Source organism: Pinus tabuliformis, chromosome 8, assembly GCF_031772625.1.
Source record: "Pinus tabuliformis cultivar Carrire ecotype Pingquan chromosome 8, CPIR1, whole genome shotgun sequence".
Taxonomy (NCBI): domain Eukaryota; kingdom Viridiplantae; phylum Streptophyta; class Pinopsida; order Pinales; family Pinaceae; genus Pinus; species Pinus tabuliformis.
This window is the reverse complement of record NC_142294.1, coordinates 855857187-855877088: the sequence shown is the minus strand read 5'-3', so window position 1 is coordinate 855877088 and position 19902 is coordinate 855857187. Positions and strand designations below refer to the sequence as shown.

The 19902-nt window shown below is 38.0% G+C and overlaps 1 protein-coding gene across 1 annotated transcript in view; it reads left to right on the top strand.

The window, feature by feature from the left end:
• The window catches only part of LOC149238264 (ankyrin repeat family protein), a 67644-nt gene extending 51731 nt beyond the window's left edge, over positions 1-15913 (top strand). The window contains exons 3-6 of the mRNA XM_089372970.1: positions 14056-14120; positions 15049-15117; positions 15260-15309; positions 15497-15913. Coding sequence (XP_089229096.1) covers positions 14056-14120; positions 15049-15117; positions 15260-15309; positions 15497-15608 — 296 coding nt within the window. The 3' untranslated portion in view covers positions 15609-15913. The remainder of the gene's footprint in view (positions 1-14055; positions 14121-15048; positions 15118-15259; positions 15310-15496) is intronic.
• The last annotated feature ends 3989 nt before the right edge of the window (positions 15914-19902 follow it).

Here is a 19902-nt window from a genome sequence, read left to right as displayed (position 1 = left end):
TTGCTCTGTCCTGTCAACCAACAAGATCCATCTAGAAGACTCTGCTTCTCTCCCTCCAATGTATAGAGGTGGGTTGATGGTGCTGCAAGCTTTATCTATGTACTCTTGAAGAGGGATGCTTTGAAATCCTAAGTATACTCCTCTTGTTGCCTTGCTAGGAACTTTAGTTGTCCCTCAATGCTAGATAGCTTGGCCGCTGACTTGGCACACACCGCTCTAAGCTCCTCAACTTTACAGTTTTTCTACAAGATGGTGCCTCAAACTGTATGGATCTTTTGCTTCAATGCCATATGATCGGGTCTTAAAATGCTCAACCTTCTCATGGTGGCTCCCATCTAAAATTTTTGTAGCCCTGTTGGATGCCTTTGCATCTGCTTGCACCTCATCAAGGGTTGGCCCCAAAGATGGATGCCCAACTACCTCAATCATGACTCCAACTTGAGTCTTCAACTGGCTCCCTAAAGGTGACTCATCATGCATACTATGCGTGTCATCCTCCTCCTCATACCCATGCACCTTTGTGTGCTCTTCATGCTATATCATCATCAATGGCTCATCCATCAAATCTTTCTGGGTGTTTTCTTCTTGGCCATCTTCACTCATGTGAACATGTTGCCACATAATCTAGCAGGGGTCCTAGGAGGGGTGCCTAAGGGACAATTGCGAGACCAAATGACAACAATGGGACAAAGACCCATTGTCACCTCAGTCAGTGTCCCTTGCTCTTTACGGACTTTCACTAATGGGAGGAGTCTCGGTATAAGAGAAATCACCAGGATGAAAGGATCAATGGCTAGGTATAGTGTGATTTCAAAAGCCCATTCAAAGGAGAGACTCAAATAATGGCTTGGTTGCTTCAAAAGCAAGACAATGGCTTTCCAAGAAAGGCTTATAAGGAGGCTTAGACCTAGGAGGGACAGATGCTAAACACAAGGGATACACCTAGATCAAGGCTTCTTAAGGGAAAGGGAAGACCTCTGTTAGGGTTATGTAGGATGACCACTATATGAAGGTTTGGGACCACAAGAGAGACCTAGAAGAATCCAAGCGAGGCCTACAATTTTTTGAATTTTCAAGGGAAATGAGATGCCTAGGTCAAGCAAGGATGATAGAGGTCAATGAATGATTAACTTCCAACGAGTTCTCAAGAACAAGTGACTAAAGGAATGTCGCTAACCAAAGAAGCTTAGGGGTAGAATTGATGCTGGAGCTAGGGCTCGAGTTTTCTCTAAATCCATGAGATTTGCATCAAATTTTGAGGACACTTAGAGGAAACCCTAGCGCAATAGCTTGCGAACTCTCTCTTCAAGATGAACACCCTAATGCAATTCACACTAGGCCCCAGTTGGCCTTCTATGGTTAGGGCAGAAAGTGGAAAAAGTGGAAGGAAAAAGTTTTAGTTTTGGTCAACTAGGATTAGGACTAGTGCCTAGTCAATTGGGAGAAATGGAGTCAAGATTAACTTTGATGAAGGAACTTAGCTCTATTAAGGAGTCATATGCAACTTTCTCTAACTCTAATGGGGCAACTACTAAACAACAAAGGAATTTATACTTCATTTGGCAAGAAATAATGGAGTTTCGAGGATACAAGATTAAACAAGCCTCTAGGAACATTCGTTCACACTTCCTAATGAGTAATGCATGTAATACTTCGATAACCCAATACTTTTCAACAATTCGCATTAAATTTGGGCACAAACAAGATTATGATAAATTATTCCATACATTAGACATGAAAAACATAAATATATAGCATCAAAATTTCACTTACAAGGAAATGCAAATATATCCTTCCATCATAATTGCATTTAGAAGCTTCAAGACAAGAATAGCGAAAATCCAAACATCAAAATGCATCAAAAACTTCCGATTTCGTCCATCAATTGCAGGTCCGAATTCTTTTTACAAGAGGAATCTGAATCCAAATGATGATGAGATACAAATGAGGCTATCATTTATTTAGATGAGTCATAAGGAGTTCGATTTAGTCCAAATAACCTAATGAGCCCCTAAAAATAACTTTAATGTGCAAAATAACAAATCTATTGGTGACAAGCCCACCAAATAGCACATAATTACAAAATAAGCCTTCCAAATGAGACTGAAATGATAAAATAGTGGTGCAAAGGGCCGTTGGAAGGCCAAAATAAATCCTCCATGTGCCAAGATGAAGAGGAGGGCCCTCAAAGTGATGACCAAGGGGGTGACCCCTTGGTTTCCAAGTAAAAACATCTGTGGTGTCTCCCATGTGGCTGTGGGGCATAATCACTGGTCTCATGGATCTCCATTTGGATCAAACATGTCAATGCTCCATCAAGAAGGGCTAGAATGATGATACAAGCCCTCCCATGTCTTCCCTGGTGAGACAAAACCCTGTTTGGACTCTGGATTAACTGCCAAGTGTATGGTGCAAGTATGTGGCCGACTGGGTAATGTGGCCCAAGTGCATCATAATTTCTCTGTATGACTGAGGCACGATCAATAAATATGTGGTGTTGAAGAAGCCCATGGCATGGCAATCAATGCTCTGCTATGGAGGAGGCCCATGGCTCTCAACGCTCACCCTACAAGTGCCATCATGACCTTCTGGAGGGTTGGATCTCGTGTAGGTAGGCCAAGTCCAAGATGAAGACCCACCTGCAATCCTGTATAAGATCCAATGCGTCTCCTCACTTTTCAGTACAACAATCCATTAGTGCAATTGAGTAAATGGGCTTGAAAATCAGGGGCAAAAGTGGACACTTAATAGTGGCATGCCCTTCCAAATGGGCTTTAGAGTGTACACGTGTTTCCTTACTCAAGAAGATAGGTTAATCAAGGACCCTATTAGGTGGTTTCAACCTCTAAGGGAGTAATAGGTCCATGATACATTCGTCAAATGACAAGTCTCATGTGAACTAATGGTGGAATAGAGTGGGGCAACAGGGGAGGCTCCAAGCCACATGCCATGGTACAAGGGTAGCTATAATGGGGGAAGCTCACACATGGGTGTATAGATGTAGGAGGGAGCAATTGTGGTATATGAGTTACCCGACTTTTGTTTTTACACCCTTCATATGCCTTCTGCCATTTTATTGATTTTTTTTTAATTGCTCGGGGTTCTAGGGGATGAGAGCATGATGTGTATGATAAAGCAGTGATTATCTCGCTTAAGGTTGGGCAGTTCATCACCCACCAGGGGTTGGAACAATCATGGGTTCCTTAATGATGCAAGGGGCACACATAGAGGCCTTAGGAACCAGGGTGATGGCCATAATGATAAGGGGTAGAGCTCATGCTTGGCATTTTCCAACGTGTTAAATTCTTATGCCCCGACCATCTTTTGCTTTTTATGGTACATTCCTTGTTGTAAGTGTCCAAATTATGCTTTCACTTCGTTTTTACTTGCATCAACCTCTGGGGCATTGTTCTAGGCCTGACCCAAAGTGTGGACAGGAGGAGGGGGAGGCTAACTCCTTGTGGACCCAATGGACAAATGTGGACCTGGATGGGAAAAATGTGAAAAAGGGGTTATAATGAGTGGAGGGGAGTGAGATATATGGTGTCGGGAAGTGGGACCACCCAACCAAAATCAAGGTTTCTCATGTAGTGCCATGCCTAAAGTTAGTAGCCAATAGAGGAGATCCCACGGGACTAGGATAGAAGATTAACCACCAAGTTGGGACAAGGGAACAAGAGTACAAACCAAGCCCATTCTTTCCGCCAAATCCCTCCACTAATCCATGTCCAAATGTGTAATACTCCCTTTTCTTGATATGGTCAAAGTTGACGAAATCTGGCCATGGTATTTGCCCATTGGTATTTTCCTTCATTTTTTGAGGGAAAACAATAAAACGAAGTTTCTAGAGAGTTCGTCAAGCCTATAAAAGGGGATAGGAGCCTAACAGTGGGATCATGGGGAGTTTGTCTATCTTATTGTGTTTTGTTCAGAACTTGGCATGGCCAGTTCTAAGTTGATCCCGGGACGAAAACCTCGTGGTGACATTTGTGTGGTGGATCCATTCAGGATTCACAAGTGGGCTTCAGTGTCTTGTTTTTTTCTTGTGTTGAGCAGCCATGCATGCCATCTGCATGGAGTTCCAATCTTATTGTATGGGCATGTGTTATTTTCTTCAGCTAATAATATAAATAAAGGGCTGCAATTCTAGATCCCATCTGTGTTCTTGTTCTTGTTGAAGGTTTACTTTAATCAGAACACTAAAGTGTGGTAGATCTATTAAAATTTCTAATATTTGGGATCTTACAAATTGTGTCCAAGAAAAGCAATTAAATATACCCAATTACATAATGAAAGCCATACCTTCGGGGTCGGAAGGTCCACCTTCAAACATACGATCATAACTGATGGGCGAGGGCACATAATGATTGGCTCAGGTGGCGGAGAATGGTGGCACATCGTGTTATCTGGCGGTTGCAAGGGGCTGCTGGCTGTCGGCTGAAGACAAAATCTAGGAGAAAAATTCTCCTATGGGTGTCACCCACTGGTGGTGGGTAATAAAACAATCTACTGCTCATCATACACCCATCAAACATGGATGCATAGCTAGACTGCTGTCATCGCCTCCACATGATTGCTCATACTCTGCAATACATGATCCCATCTCACTCTCGTTAGAATGATTAGAAGGAATCTCCTCTTGTTCTACCTTTGCCATTTCCTCCATTTTACTCTAGCATGAGTGATTACAACTCCCAAGGTGCCTTGTAGATGAAACAAAGATTTTTCCTCCTCAACTCATTCTTGCTTCTTGTTATACCCTTTGCATCCTTGTCTCCACCACAAATCCTCATTAGCTCCTTCTTGGTCAACTGCCTTCTGAACAGTTTCATGTTCTGCTCAACCAACCTTTCGTCTAGCTCATAAGCAGTAGGTGATAAAAATTGTTCATTTCTCCAAATGGCCGACCACTTAGATTGCAATAAATTGCAAATGGCATCATGGTCCCCTATAACTGAAGACAAAATACACTGTATGTTTGTTGTGACATTGTTTGGATGATGTTCCTTAATATTGAAGAAGCAATGGAACATTTTAAGAATCAAATCATTGCACTCCAGATCAAGCATGATGTCATATGATTTGATTTCGGCCATGAATTTTAAAATCTTGAACTTCTTCCCCAAGCTAGGACCGAAGGTGTTATCCAACTCTTGGAAGCTCTGTACTATCAACTGGAAAACTTCCCTCATAATACCATCATTGTAAGGAGGTATAGGTGAAGTTATCCTATGATTTCACTGAGACAGGAAGTAGCTATAAGTCTTACTGCCTAGCAAGGATGCTCAAAGAACTTCTGTTGTATCAAGGCAAGCATTGTTGGTTTTAGGGTCTAATTTAGAAGCCTTAGATCTGATTGACCCACTTTGGAAAGAAGTGAGTATTTTCTCCAGATTAAGGAGGGATTTTTCAATCACCTTCATGTTCTCCAAGTCTGGCCCAAGTGCGAAAAGCCAATTCCCTGTCTCCTTTTTTTTTGCAAATCCCTTAGCTGCTCCAATTGTAGAATAACATGAACTTCGCTTGAGAAAGGTCTGTGGTTCTGCCTTTTTCTTTGGTCTATATTGTAGTTTGCTAAGGTACTATTGTGTTGACTTAGGAGGCGTTTTAAATACTCCATTATTCAGTGTACTAAATTCAATGTGTAGCAAAATCTCCCTCAGTACTCAACGATAATATATTGACAACACTGACAATGGACTCTCTACAGCAACTTAGCCCATACTAGGGTTGCGGGGAGCGCCCCCCATCTCAAATCCGCCCTTGAAGTGCACTCTGAGTGGGAGCGACCCAGGAGGGTGCTCCTGAAAAAAAAAAAATTCGCTCCTTGGTTTTTTCGCAATTTTTTTTTTTTTCACAAAGATGTTCCAAACACAATTTTGCTTCAATGGAACAAGAGTGTTTGAGTAGGCTGGTGTAATATTCAAACTTATGGCCCTAGTATTGACATGCAATTCATGGTAATGTTTAAGTGACATTCTCCTTTAGCTTTCATTTTCATCCTTTTACTTAAATTTTTAACATTACCATGAAATCACTCAGGATGTTTGAGAGTGGTTCTGGCCTCATTGGATTTCATATGGAGAAAGTAGAATTTTAGTTCTCACTCAAAATCCAGTAGACTAATAAATTTTTCATGATTTCAGGATTGGGGGATTGCAATATTTCCATTGGATTTTGTCATTTACTAGGGTATGGAACTCGTATTTAATCAAGAGCACCAAGCCCTCTATGTACCTTGATGTTAGTGACATTGGTTGTCGAACTCCTCTATCATGACCCTACTAAAAATGTACCCATCACTCAAACAAAATTTTGACCTGACATGTTATGTTTTTTCTATTTTATGTTAATTGCTTAGAGGGTGATATTAATGACAAAGATCTCGTGATATGCAATGATTTTGATGATATATAGGTATTTGTTGTAGCACAAGTTTTTTGGATGTTAGAGGCCATCTGAGCCTATTTGCTGATGTATTTTCGGTTTAGAAATGGATTGCACTTGATGCTATTTTGGTTATGTTCACCCTTACATGTTATGTAAATGAGAACTTGTAACTTGTGGACATGTGGTTGATGAAAATTATAACTTCTAGATGACTGATTTTATATGGTTTAATCCACGTTTTTATGCCTTTATCATCATCTTTCTTCTCAGCAGGAGGTAGAGGAAAGTCCCTTGCCTTTCCAAGGGAAACATCTTCATCGAAAGTCACATACCCGCTAAACTCGATCTTCCTTTGACTAGATATATATATTCTAAAGGCTTTAGAATTTTCACAATATCCAAAAAACATACCTATCTTTTTGGTGGCTTCCAACTTGTTCCTCTTGTCTTTTGGCACTTGAAAGTACATAGGGCAGCCAAATATCCTCAGATGTCCAACATCGGGCTTCACACCTATGAAAATTTCTTCGTAAATCTTGTTACCCAAGGCTTGATGAGGAACCCTGTTTTGAACATAGATTGTTGTATTTGTGGCTTCTCCCGAAAGGAACTTCAACAACTCTTGATCATGCAACATGGGCTCGGACGACTTCCATGATAGACCTGTTCTTTCTTTCATCCACACCATTCTGTTCGGGATTATATGGTACAATAGTCTCTTCCTTGATTCCATCCTCCTTGCAAAAGTCAACGAACTCATTTGAGGTATATTCTACACCATTGTCGGACCTGAAAACTTTGATTCTCTTCCTTGTTTGATTCTCTATCAACGCCTTGAAGTTCTTGAACATGTCAAATGCTTCGTCCTTATTCTTCAAATAGAAGATCCATGTTTTCTTGGAGAAGTTAGCAATAAAGATAATATAATAGAGGTAGCCACCAAGGGAGTGCACTGGCATGGGTCCACATAAATCAGAATGAATGAGTTGTAGAATATCACTAGTCCTGCTTTTACTGTAGGGGAATCGTCCCCTTGACTTCTTTCCACTAGGACATCTCGAACATACTCCATTATGACTAGATTGAACATCAAGCATCCCAGAAACCAATCTTCTAACTTTATGCAGGGCTTCATAGTGAAGGTGTGCCAACCTGCTGCACCATAGCTCACTTTGATGATTGCTATCGTGAACCAATGCTCGTAGTGGTCTTCCATTGACTCTATAGAGTCCTTCAATTCTAGATCCCAAGGTGAAAGCATCCCTCATGTGAGACTCCATAGGCCAGGTGAGGACCTTTCCTCTTATGAAGGCAACTCTCATCCCTTTATCTTCCAAGGAAGATATAGATACCAAGTTCTTCTTTAATCTTGGAACATACATAACATCATAAAGAAGAACGGATTCCCTAGAGTCTATATGAAATTTAACAGAACCAAAACCTTTCAAAGAATGGGTAGAGTTGTCCCCAAGGATGATCTTTAGATTGGTCTCCCTCTCAACCAAATTTGAGAGGACTTCCCGATATCAAGAGAAATATCTAGAAGCCCCACTATCTACCAACCATCATACAAATCTGGAGAACTAGAAAGAACAGAATAATTACATATTCAGTTTGAGTAGTAGCAACATTATTTCCATACTTGGAGTTCCTTGATCTCTTTTGAGGACGATGGCCTTCTTCATGATCATCAGGAGCATCTCTTCTTCTTCCATCATCACCTCTTCTTCTATCATTGAACTTGTTGTTGTTGAAGCCACGATTGTTGTTGTAGTTGGACCTTGGAGCATTCTTCTTTTCTCGACAATCTTGAGCATAGTGACCATACCTATGACAATTATAGCATTCAATCTTTGACATATCCCTATCCCTTCTTGATCTTCTATTAGAGTCCCTAGATGTTGGAGCAGGCTTTCTTAAATTAGATGGTCCTCCTCTTCCTTTCCTTTCTTATCTCGAGCAACAAATGCAGAGGGCTCTCCTTCTTCATGCTTTTGAATCCTCCCTCTGGAGATCATCCTGGATTCTTCTTGAGTACATTTTCCAACCAACTCATCAAATGTCGGAAATTTGTCATTGTTGCTTATAGTAGTAATGAAGGTTTCCCAAATAGGAGGAAGACCTTTAAGAGTGACCAACACTAGCTCTCTATTAAAAATTGGCTCACCAACAGTGTGCAATTGATCCCATAATTGGGATATCCTCGTGACATACGACTGGACAGATTCTCCTTTGTTCATTTTCATGCCCTTGAGTTGATTCTTTAAGGAGAGGACGTGATTCAAATTGTTTGCCTCATACATCCCAACTAACGTATCAAAGAGATCCTTAGATTTCTTCAATTGTCCAACATAAGTAAGCAAAAGATCTTTCAAATACTGAATAAGCATTTTATTGGCTTTGAGCTCACCTTTCTTATATTTGGCCTTGGTAGCAGTAGGAGCATTTTCCGGAGGCTCAGGTACCTTTTCTTCCACATTCCAAAACGTCATTGTCATCTAGTATGACTTCCAACCTGATCTTCCAAGCAACAAAGATTGATGAGTCACCCAATTTCTCCGTGTCCTTGAAGTAAGAGGTAGACATCTTGACCAGGTCAAATAGGTTCCTTTAGTTTCTTCCAAAAATGATTGCTTTTGTCTCTTGATTCCTTGGGTTTGTCTTCACCTGACCTCTGATACCTTGTTAATTTTCTACTATTCTATGTTATAACAATCACTTAGTCCAATCTTTTCTTCAATTAGCAATCGAATTTAATCTTCCAATGATAAATAACAATTTTAGATAGAACAATAAATGCAATAGAAGACAATTAAGAGCAATAACAAGAGACACAAGATTTGGTCAAAGACTAGGGAAAAACCCCACAAGGGGGAAAATGCTTTCAAATTCTTCTATTAGATTGTCATCAAATGGTCAAAATGCAGTCAAAATAGTCCCAAAACAGTCCTCCAAAATTGGTCAAAGTCAAAGTCAAAGTCTGCTGAAACCCTAGTTGCATAACTGCAGTCAACCAAGATCAAAGTACCCATAAAATTTCTTCCTCCTTGCTAAAGAATTCAGCCTCCAAGACAGATGCAAAATGTCAAGTCAAACCCAGTCAAACTCTTCCCAAACACCAACATGTCAACACTAGTCAAAGATAGATTTCAGCCCTGTTACCAATCAAACTAGCAAGGGACCTAAAAGGGGTTCCTAAGAGGACAACTGCTAGGTTAAGGCTAATGGTGGAGGATTAGCCCACTGTCACCACCGCTAAGTCTCCCTGCTCTTTATGTACTTTCATCTATGGGAGGAGCCCTAGTAGTGTAGGGATCACTTATAAAGTATATGTTAGTGGATAGGTGAAAAGTGACCTTGAAAACCCTTTCCCAAGGATGGAGTGAAGAACAAGTCTTGCTTGCTCTTTAAGAAAGGGACTTGGTCCGCTAGGGGTATGGGGTGAGGATTGGAGGGTTGAGGGAGAAAGGATAGGCTTATAGACGAGGTTCTCAATCCCTATAATTCTTGGGAAACTTGGATTCCCAAATGGTCCTTGACAAATAATCTTTATTAAGAAGTGGGACCGCACGGGGCCAAGTGGACCCATCTCAGGTTCGGGGATGGAATGCAACAACCGATGATGCTTCTATCCTGGATAAGGTGAAGGAAAATGACCAAACAAGAATATTTACTTCAAAAGGTTGAATTGATCCTGTTGGGGTCTGCCCTTGGGGATGCCTAGGCAAGATTCGATCCTAGAGCTAGGGCTTGGGATTCTCGGAGATTCCATCGTTAGAATTGCCTCAAATTTGGAGGAGAGGGAGGGGACCCGGGAAATTGATGCCCTAGGTGACCTATGGGGCTAGACTTAGGGAAAAAGGGGAGAATGGTAAAAAGAGGGTTAAAATGATCACCCCTTTTAAGGAATCAGTGCCTAATTCACTTGGGGATATGGAGTCAAATGATGATGAGTAAGAACTTGGTTTCTTGATCAAGGAGGCTCGAAAAGTCAGCGTCATCCAATGTTGAGAGAAAGAAAAGAAAAGCGACCTTCAAGCATTTATACTTCAAAGCAAACGATGCAAGTTTATTGAGACAAATAATCTCTAGGACATTTCATTCATATAACATTGGCTCATACATTAAATTAGCTAAAACATGCTCAATTCCACATTTGGATTATGCAACAATTAGCCCTAATTTTAGCAGTATGCAGCAACAAGAATAATAACATCAAAATTTACATACAACATTATAGAGTATATCCAACCAACATTTCATTTACCAGACAAAGCTCCAAGACAAGATAAATAGTCCAAATCCATACATCGAAATTCATCCTCTCCAAAAAATATGCTCCAAGGAAAAATGCGAAGTTCTCTATGATTAGAGAGATCCCAAGTCAAGTGATGATCCAAATGAATGTATCTTACATCAATATATAGCCTCCTAAGGAGTTCGAATTAGCCTATGGGCCTACATTAGCCCGTAATGATAAAATAATGTGCAAATAAAACCCCTATTAGTGACAAGCCCACCAAACTAGCTCACAAGTGTAAAAATGAGCTTCACAAGGGGCCAAATAATAAAATGTACATGTCGTGGGGTCCTCCAAAGGCCTAATAATGTCTTGAAGTGCCATACTGAGGAATAAATGCCTTGGAATATTATGGACAAGGGGGTGGCCCCTTGTTCTCCTAGTAGTAGACCTATGGTGCACCCAGTGGGTTTGAGGGCACATAAATGACCCTATGAGTCTCCATATGAATTTGAGATGCCTGTAGATCCTCTACAAGGCTCTGAATGGTGGAATGAATGCGGCCATGACATTGTACAAGTCTTGGGACACTTGCCAAGAGTGTGGGGCTCCTATGGGGCCCTGTTGGGCAAAATGTACCAAGCATATCACCATTATCTCAAAAGTGGATCGCTAGTAGTCTCTGAGCATCGATGAAGATCCGTGGAGTGCTGTCTGCTGCTGTGGAGGCTAATGGCTCTCTATGCACACCCTACATGGGCCAATGTAGACCTTTGGGGGTTAGGATCCCATATAGGGAAGACCAAACCCAAATGGAAACCACTTGTAATCCTGCATAAGATCCAATGCGTCCCCTAGGCTTCCAATACAACCAGTCAAAATAAGTGGGTAAAAGAGTTTACAAATCATGGATAACAACGCGGGCACTTCATAATGGCATGCCCTCCTGTAGTGGCCTTTGGCATGTGCTAGCGTCTCCAAGCTCCAAAGGGGGTTAGCCAAGTACCTTATTAAGTGGTTTCAACGCTTAAAAGGGATAGTATGTCCAAGGTACATCCCTCTAATGGGGGTGGCAAGTGATAAATAAGTGGAATGGAGTAGGGAATGAGAGGGGCAATCTTGGGCCACATATTGGGGCACAGGGGTAGCTAGATAAGGGGAAGCCCATACCTGGGTATGTAATGTATAGGAAGGAGAAATCGTGGTACAGGAAGTACCTTGGCCTTGATTTTTCCACCCTTCTTGATATGCCTTTTTCCTTTTATGAATTTTCTTTCATTAACTACTCGGGGCTCAAAGGACAAGAGCATGATGTGTAAGATATAGTAGTGATTACCCCTGTTAAGGTAGCGTGGTTCATTGCCCTCTAGGGGTTGGGACAATCATGGGTTCTTGAATGATAAAGGAGGCTCATCTAGGGCCTATGGAACTAGGGTGATGGCCATGGATTGGGGTAGAGCTCATGCATTGGCTTTTGCCCACGTGTTGATTATTTTGTCTTGACCATGTTTTACATTTTTGGTACAATTTCTTTTTAAATGTGGCCAATTATGCTTTTTCTTTTTCTTTTAGTTGCTTCAACCTCCAGGGCATCATTGGCCTAACCAAATGTGGGGGCAAGGGGATAGGGAGGCTAGCCCTATCTGGACCTAGAATGGGAATGTGGACCCAGGTGGGAGAAATGATGAATGCGGTATAGTGAGTGTAAAAGGAGTAACATGTGCGGGTAAAGGAGCGAGACCACGCACCCAAAGTTGGGGTTTCCCAAATAGTACCACCCTAGAACCAAATGGTCAATAAAGGAGATCCTACGGGACTAAGATCCAAGGGTAACGACCAAAAGAGATCAAGGGGACAAGAGCACAAACTAAATCCATTCTTTTCACCAAATTCCCCCATCAATCCATACCCAAAAGTATCCATGATAAGTAAACTCAATACCCAATTACCAAATGACGAGACATACCTTTAGATTCGGGAGGCCCACCTTCGAACATACGATCAATACAAGTGGGTGAGGGACCACATGGCTGGCTCAGGTGGCAGAGAAATTTCACAATGAGCTAGTAGGAGGCATCAAGGGGTTGTCGGCTAAGGTTCATCATGGAGAAAAATTTCTCTTGGGGATATCACCCACTAAGTGGTGGGTAACAGGCCCAATCAAAGAGACGATCCTCGAACGTGTGGAAAAATACTTGCAATTTCAGAAGTAGTCGAACCTCCAAAGAGAATAAGATGTGTGTGATGATGCCTCCAATTGATGTGACATGAGTTGTATTTATGTGTCCAAGGAGGTCGAATTTCCTTGCCCAGGCCGACTTAAACTTTTGTGCACTTGTGGGTTTTCCATCAAAAATTAAATTTTTCCTTGACCAAATTAAATTCTTCCAAGGGCAAAGAGGGTCTTCTCTGGACGAGGAAGGCTGTCCAAAGGAGGGAATTTGTCCCTGAGCTGCCAAATTAACATATTACAGGTTCACAAAGCTAAGTACCTTTCTACAAGAATCATCTTATATAGAGCCATAACAGTGGAAGGAATGGTCTCAATCACTAGATACGTGTAGCCAATTCTTTAGAAATACATGGATTTTATGCCCATTCACACCAATTGCTGAATTTCATTTAGGAGCATGTGTTTGTTCCCTGTTTCATTTCATTAAGAAATCAATTTATAGATAAGAAGTGTTTTTTATTTTTTGGCTGGCTACCCCATGGGGGATTTGAATCGTGACCTATCACAAGGAGTTGCTTAATAGTGCACCCATTCACCATCAATCCAAAGCCCCGCGGGCACATAAGAATAGTGTTGTTATTTGGTGTTCTATGGATTTTTATGACCAGTTACACCAGTCAGTGAGTTACATGTAGTAGCATGCCTTTTTTTGTTGTTTTTCCTTTCATGAAGAATTCAATTTATGGTTGAGAAGATAATTAATCCTTGACGTTCTATATTAAATAAATAGAAATAGATATATCAGTGGACCATAGTGGTACAATGTTCAGTATCTGTAGCTTTTATTAAAGAGTCTAGTGCTGAGGAATATGTGATGCATATGACTCCTAATATATATCCTATGTTGAACGCTTTTTATTGAGATCTGCGGTATGTACCTATAGTAAACTGGACCAAAATCTGCATCTAAATTGGCTATGCATGTTCACTGAGTTTGATTCCACCTCATGTAGCGAATGTGCAACTCTATTTGTGATTTACATGGATTTGGACAAGAGAAACAATTGCAGAGTTGCATTTATGTGCATGAGAGGCATAAATGTAACAGCTGCTTAAAGAGATTTGTGCAAATACATGCCACACTTTCATATTTTGACATAATCATAATCTTAACAATCATCCATGGATTCTTTTGTACCTTCATTCAGTTTTCATGTAAGTGTCTAACAGTCATTGCTATTCATTTTTGCAGCACTTCATATGGCAGCTGCAAATGGGCATCTTGATGTTGTACACTATTTGATCAGTCACGGAGTGGTAAGCAAGATAAAAGAATTATCAGGCTTAACTATAGTCACATGTCTAGCTATATAATAGTGTTGTTATCAGTCAGAATCTCTGGACACATAATGGATGGACATCTTTCTGTAGGTTGATACTATGATTTGTATAAAAGGGTCTCTTTTCAAACTATTGCTGTAGTATGTCAAGTTGTCAACTATCAATGAAATGAAAAATTGCCTACTTCCATCTGTCATTATCAAGTTCTAGTTGAATTCGAATGCATGAGTGTCTATTGTGGTATTGTATTAACATGCATGTGGAATAAGAGAGTTTGAATAAAGCAGTTGAATTTATTGGGTAGCTATGGAGGAGGGATGCAATTTCCTTGATGTTCCATGCACTTTCACATAATTATAAGTTGAGAAGCTCCAATTTATGAGTAATTGAACATACCTTTGCTATGTCATAACAAACTTAGTTCATGTCATTGATGTTCTTTTCAGTTCATCAGCTATCTACAAACAAATTTTATGTGGTTATAGCTAGTAATTGCCAAAAAAAGCCGATAATGGGAATGCGAGTAATATATCAAAGTTAAATATCAAACAGCTGTAAAGACACAGTGATAAGGATCCTGTGCTTCTTGTATCTCTAATCTAGCAGATGTGGAGATTTACTTGAACAACACTAAAAATGTATTCCTCATCAAAACCATTTAAAGGCTATTTTCAATAAATTCTTTTGCTCTGTTGTGAAGACAACCCATATCTGGTTTATGCTTTGTTGAGGATGTTACAATTTTTTTTATTTTTCTAGTCGTTAAATATATGTGCAAAAGGACTAATGCATGTACTTTTTATTTTGGTGTTTGCATGCTTCTTTATAAGCTACTTGTATCTTTTGATATTTGTATTCTGTCTGTTATTTACCTGAGCAATACTGCAAATAATATCTGTTACAGGATCTGAATGCTCGCAACTTTGAGGAGAATACACCTCTTCATTGGGCTGCCTTGAATGGACATGCACAGGTTAAGGACTGATTGTTGCAAATCATTTGAGTGTGCATATGCATTTGATTATATATTATTTTGTCAAGCAATTAACCCTGCTTATGCTTTGCATAGATCTTATTTGATTCTAAAGGTTTTCATCCTTTTGTCTCATCTTCAGGTTGTTCATGAGCTGATTCTTGCAGGTGCAAATGCAGCTGTTTTAAACTGGTATAGCCCTTTCAGTGCTCTTAATTTCTCTTCCACAATGCATAAAAAAGAGCTGAGGTCTTTACCAAATGTTTTATTGAAGTTGACGCTCTATTGTTTATTTAGCTTATTTCGTTATTGACTTTGAACTTATTCTATTCACACTGTTATTATAAATGTGACTTACTGAGATTGTGCAAATAAACAGCTTTGATCGAACTCCCTTGGATGAGGCAGTCAGCAGAGATAAAATGGAAGTTGTCAACTCAATTAATGTTGCAACAGCTGCATTAGAACTCAATGTAACCGACATTAACTAGTGATATCATATGCATCATAGGTGCTCATTTATGTCTTTTCACTGTCAGTGACAACAACTTTGCTCATCAAGGAAAGTGATTCTATGTTGAAAATATTGTAAATATCTGGAGTTTATGATCTCGTTGATAATGTTGTACAAGACAGCTTGTTATTTAGATCAGTAGAACAGATTTTAAAATCGCTAAAAATCTTACAAACGTTAGTAAAAATGAATGTAAGAGTAATGGTTGGCATTGAAATGTTCTTGATAAGTTGAGTTCGTATATTATTAAATTCTATGCCAACGTTCAGTCATCTCTCTCTATATGGATGTTCAATCAATACAAAATCAATGGAAATTTGAGTGAAGATATTTCATTTAGTTTATAGTGTTCTAGATGGTAGTTATGAAGGCAAAATCTCATCGGCCTGATAGATGTTCTATTTATTTTTATAATTAGTTACTCATATTTTAATAATGGTACAAAAGTTACATTTTCCCAGGGACCCTAAGGTTCTGCCAGTTGATTCTTGTGATTGGCTTCATTATTGCTCAAGTTGTTCATATAATCCATGTAATTATCGAGCGCGAGAGATCTAGTTATAGATATATAATAATTGCATTTGCTGTTTTTGAGCCAAAAAATTATAGACTAATATTCTAACATAGAGTTCATAATAGAGGATATACTTTTCCTAGTATTAAGCATGGAAGAAAGACCAAAAGAGAGCTAACATCAGACTCAGTTGCGCATAGTTCTTATTTTTCAGAGACAGTCCACATAGATAAAGAAGGATTGATGTCTGCAGGGACCTCTGTGCCTAGTGTCTGGTCCTCTTGAATCTGGGTTGCACTACTGCCTACACATCTGAAAGAGCTTTGACTAAGGCCTCATATTTATGGTCCAAATGGACCCCTTTGAAATTGATGACATGATAATCTGACGTAACCATCACCATGGATTGAAGTGCCTCAATGTCATCAATGTCCAATGGATTATCAAGAATATCTTCTCTTCCTTTCATGTCAAAAGATAACAAGGCCACATAGCTAGCGGTTCCTGCCGCTTAGTTTAAATAAAATATTTTAATATCATGATACGTTGTAAGAAGTGCTCCCGATAATGATAAAATTGTAAAATGAATTATATGAATATTTATTGTCTTCTTTATCTTATTTTAAATATAATTAAATCAAAGCAAAAAAACAACATAATGGGACAAAGCAATTGACTATTGTGTGCAAAATTGGAACATTCTACCGAGAAATCTACAGGCAGTCCATTTTACCATTGAATTTATTGAGTATGATTGAGTGAGGTAGATTGATTATTGTAATGTGAAAATGACCCATTTTGCCAAAGAATGTGTTGTGCAGTGGTTTATGCCATAGATGTAGATAAAGTTGTATTCTTGGTGTGGCCTGACGATCTTGAAGTTATTCGATGTTTTTTGCGTTAAATGCCTTTATTGGTTGGTTACTCTTGTTATTGATTTGTTTAATAAAATTTGAGCATAAAAAGCTACTAGCATTGCCCAATCCATCAAATGTTTTCTTTCCAAAATCAAGTAAATATTATCTATTTTTACAAGTGGTTTTGCACAAGGTTATAAGCCAGAAGTCTATATAGAAATAAGTCTCAATTCACATAACTTAATTATAATTTGAACAATATGACAAGGAATACAACATATTATGGAAGTATAGATAACATACAATAAGAATTGAGATTTTATTAAACACAAATTTATTTAAATTCAATATCTATTAAAAATGAAAAAACTCAAATCTTTTAAATTATAAATATTTAAAAACAAATCAAATATTGATATAGTATAGATAATTAATGTATAAATTTGTGTATGAAAATATGATATTATTATTAAAATTATATTAATAGAAATTTATTTAAAAAAAGATGAAATTCAAATATGTGGAATACATATAAAACATACTACATCAAAAATAAATATTCATTTATGACTGCAAAACAAAACATTTACCTCTAAAACCATTAAAACTCTTAAAATTAAACTCATTATTATAAACAAGTGTAAAAGTCAGTTTTTATATTAAAATTTTAGTTGCGAAAATTCGATCTATATTCATTGCGTAAATTATAACAATATACATCATTAGTTTTAAAAAATTGATTAGTATTTTCCTTTTGATCACACAAAGAAATATTCCTATATGTAAATAGACAAAGAAATATCCCTGTATGTAAATATTCCTATATGTGATTGTCATAGCACATGGAGTATTGTTGGTTTGATATACAAAAAAGACTTTGATTATTGTATAACACTATTCACATATGATGTTAAAAGTCTTAAGAATATATATTATAGTCTCAAGCTTTATGTTAAAGGTTTCTTAGCGAAGTTGAAAGGTATTTAGGGTACATGCATACGAAACAAAGTTTCGTGAGTTGTATTATGTGGTTCGAATTATTTTATGCATAAATGTTTACCATACCAAACCTCACGTAACATGATTGTTCGCAATGCACGTCACGTAATAGGATTGTTTGCAATGCTATTCACACTATCATGAGGTATAAGGCTGAATGTTTTGGAGTTATAATGCTACTCGGAGACATTAATATATGTTACATATAGTTTATATGTTATGTGATTTATGGTTTTTCACTGGATAAAACATCAAAATAATGTTGTTTAGTATTATGATACCATATGTGAATTTTAAATGGTTTGAGAGTTTAACAATAGTTTGTCACTTAATGTTATAAAAACATGGTTGTTCACTGTTGTTCGCTTAAGGTTTATAATTACAATTGAGTTATTAAATTGATTACAACTGAGTTTCTGTAATATTTGACGTACACATTTATATGTTACATTCATTAGCGATGGTGATGGTTGATTTGAAAGAATGAAATGGTTCGAATTTGGTGCCATGTTTGAAATCCATTTGACAATCTTCTCTACGTTCTATTGGTCTGGCTAATAACTCCCGCTCTAACTCATCTCTCCCATATGATGTTTAGGTTGTTGGTTGGCTAATAACTCCCGCTCTAACTCATCTCTCCCATATGATGTTTAGGTTGTTGGTTGGAAAAAAAACGCAGTTCTTCTTCGTTGGCATGTTTTTATTGGCTTGTGGCATGTTTATTAAATAGTTAGTTTATTTGGCATGGCACCTGACTTTGAGCTCGTTAATGCATTAGTACAATCTTTACTTTGCATTTGCTCACTCCATTTTACCACCACCTCGAGTCATGCATTGTTGCTCTGCAACCAGAATTTGGTAAGGAAAATGGAAAATTTGCTGCTTCCGGGACCTGGTAACAAAAGGCAGAGCACGGTCTTACCATTTGGATTTCCTTAGGAACAATCTTGCGACATGACTTGTTTTGTTACAATGTACACACAAATTTTAGTTTTAATTCCTTTTCGCACCTGGAATCGTCTGTCAATTGCATGGTTTGGTAGTGCGTATGTTATAAACTGACATGACTGACGGTACATCAGTGAGAACAATACAGTGTTAAATGCTAGATATGTAAATTTGTACAAAATGTAATGATGGAAAAATAAGAGTCTAGCCAATCAAAATGTATATAAATGAATCAATTTATTAATAAATAAAAATTAAATTAAATTTCTAATGTAAAACTTTGTGAAATACTGTTTAATTTTTAGTCAACTCCAAATTAATTCAAAGTTAATGCAAAATTAATTACGTTATTACCTGCCTGCCGCAGGAATAATAAGAATATCCAACATCATTAGATGGACTAAAATAATACACAAGTAATAGATTGATCATTTGCCATCTCATAATCCTACCCTAAATTAATTGAATATTCATAATTACTTTGTTTTAGAATAGTTTCCTTATCATTTGAATATAAATATGTATACAAATGGAACTTCATGTGAGCCATGTGAGAATTGATAGAATAACTTCTATCTGAACTATAATTTGAATATAAATATGTATACAAATGAAACTCCATGTGAGAATTGATAGAATAACTTATATTTGAACTGTAATTAGCAAATAGACTTAGATACAACGATGAACCACTTTTAGAGATATTAAATTAAAAACATATTTTCTGGTTAAATGATCATTATTAATTTTTAAATTAAATTCTTTTCTATGATTTAATGACATTGAATTAACTTCATTTAAGTTTTTTCAAAAGAAGAATTATGATGGATTTCAAGGTGATTAATAAATAAATAAGAGCTAGAGTTAGAATTATTTGATGAGTTCATATTTTCTTTAACCGGGATACCATTATATATATCATTGTTATTTTGTTTATTTATACATGGAAAAGA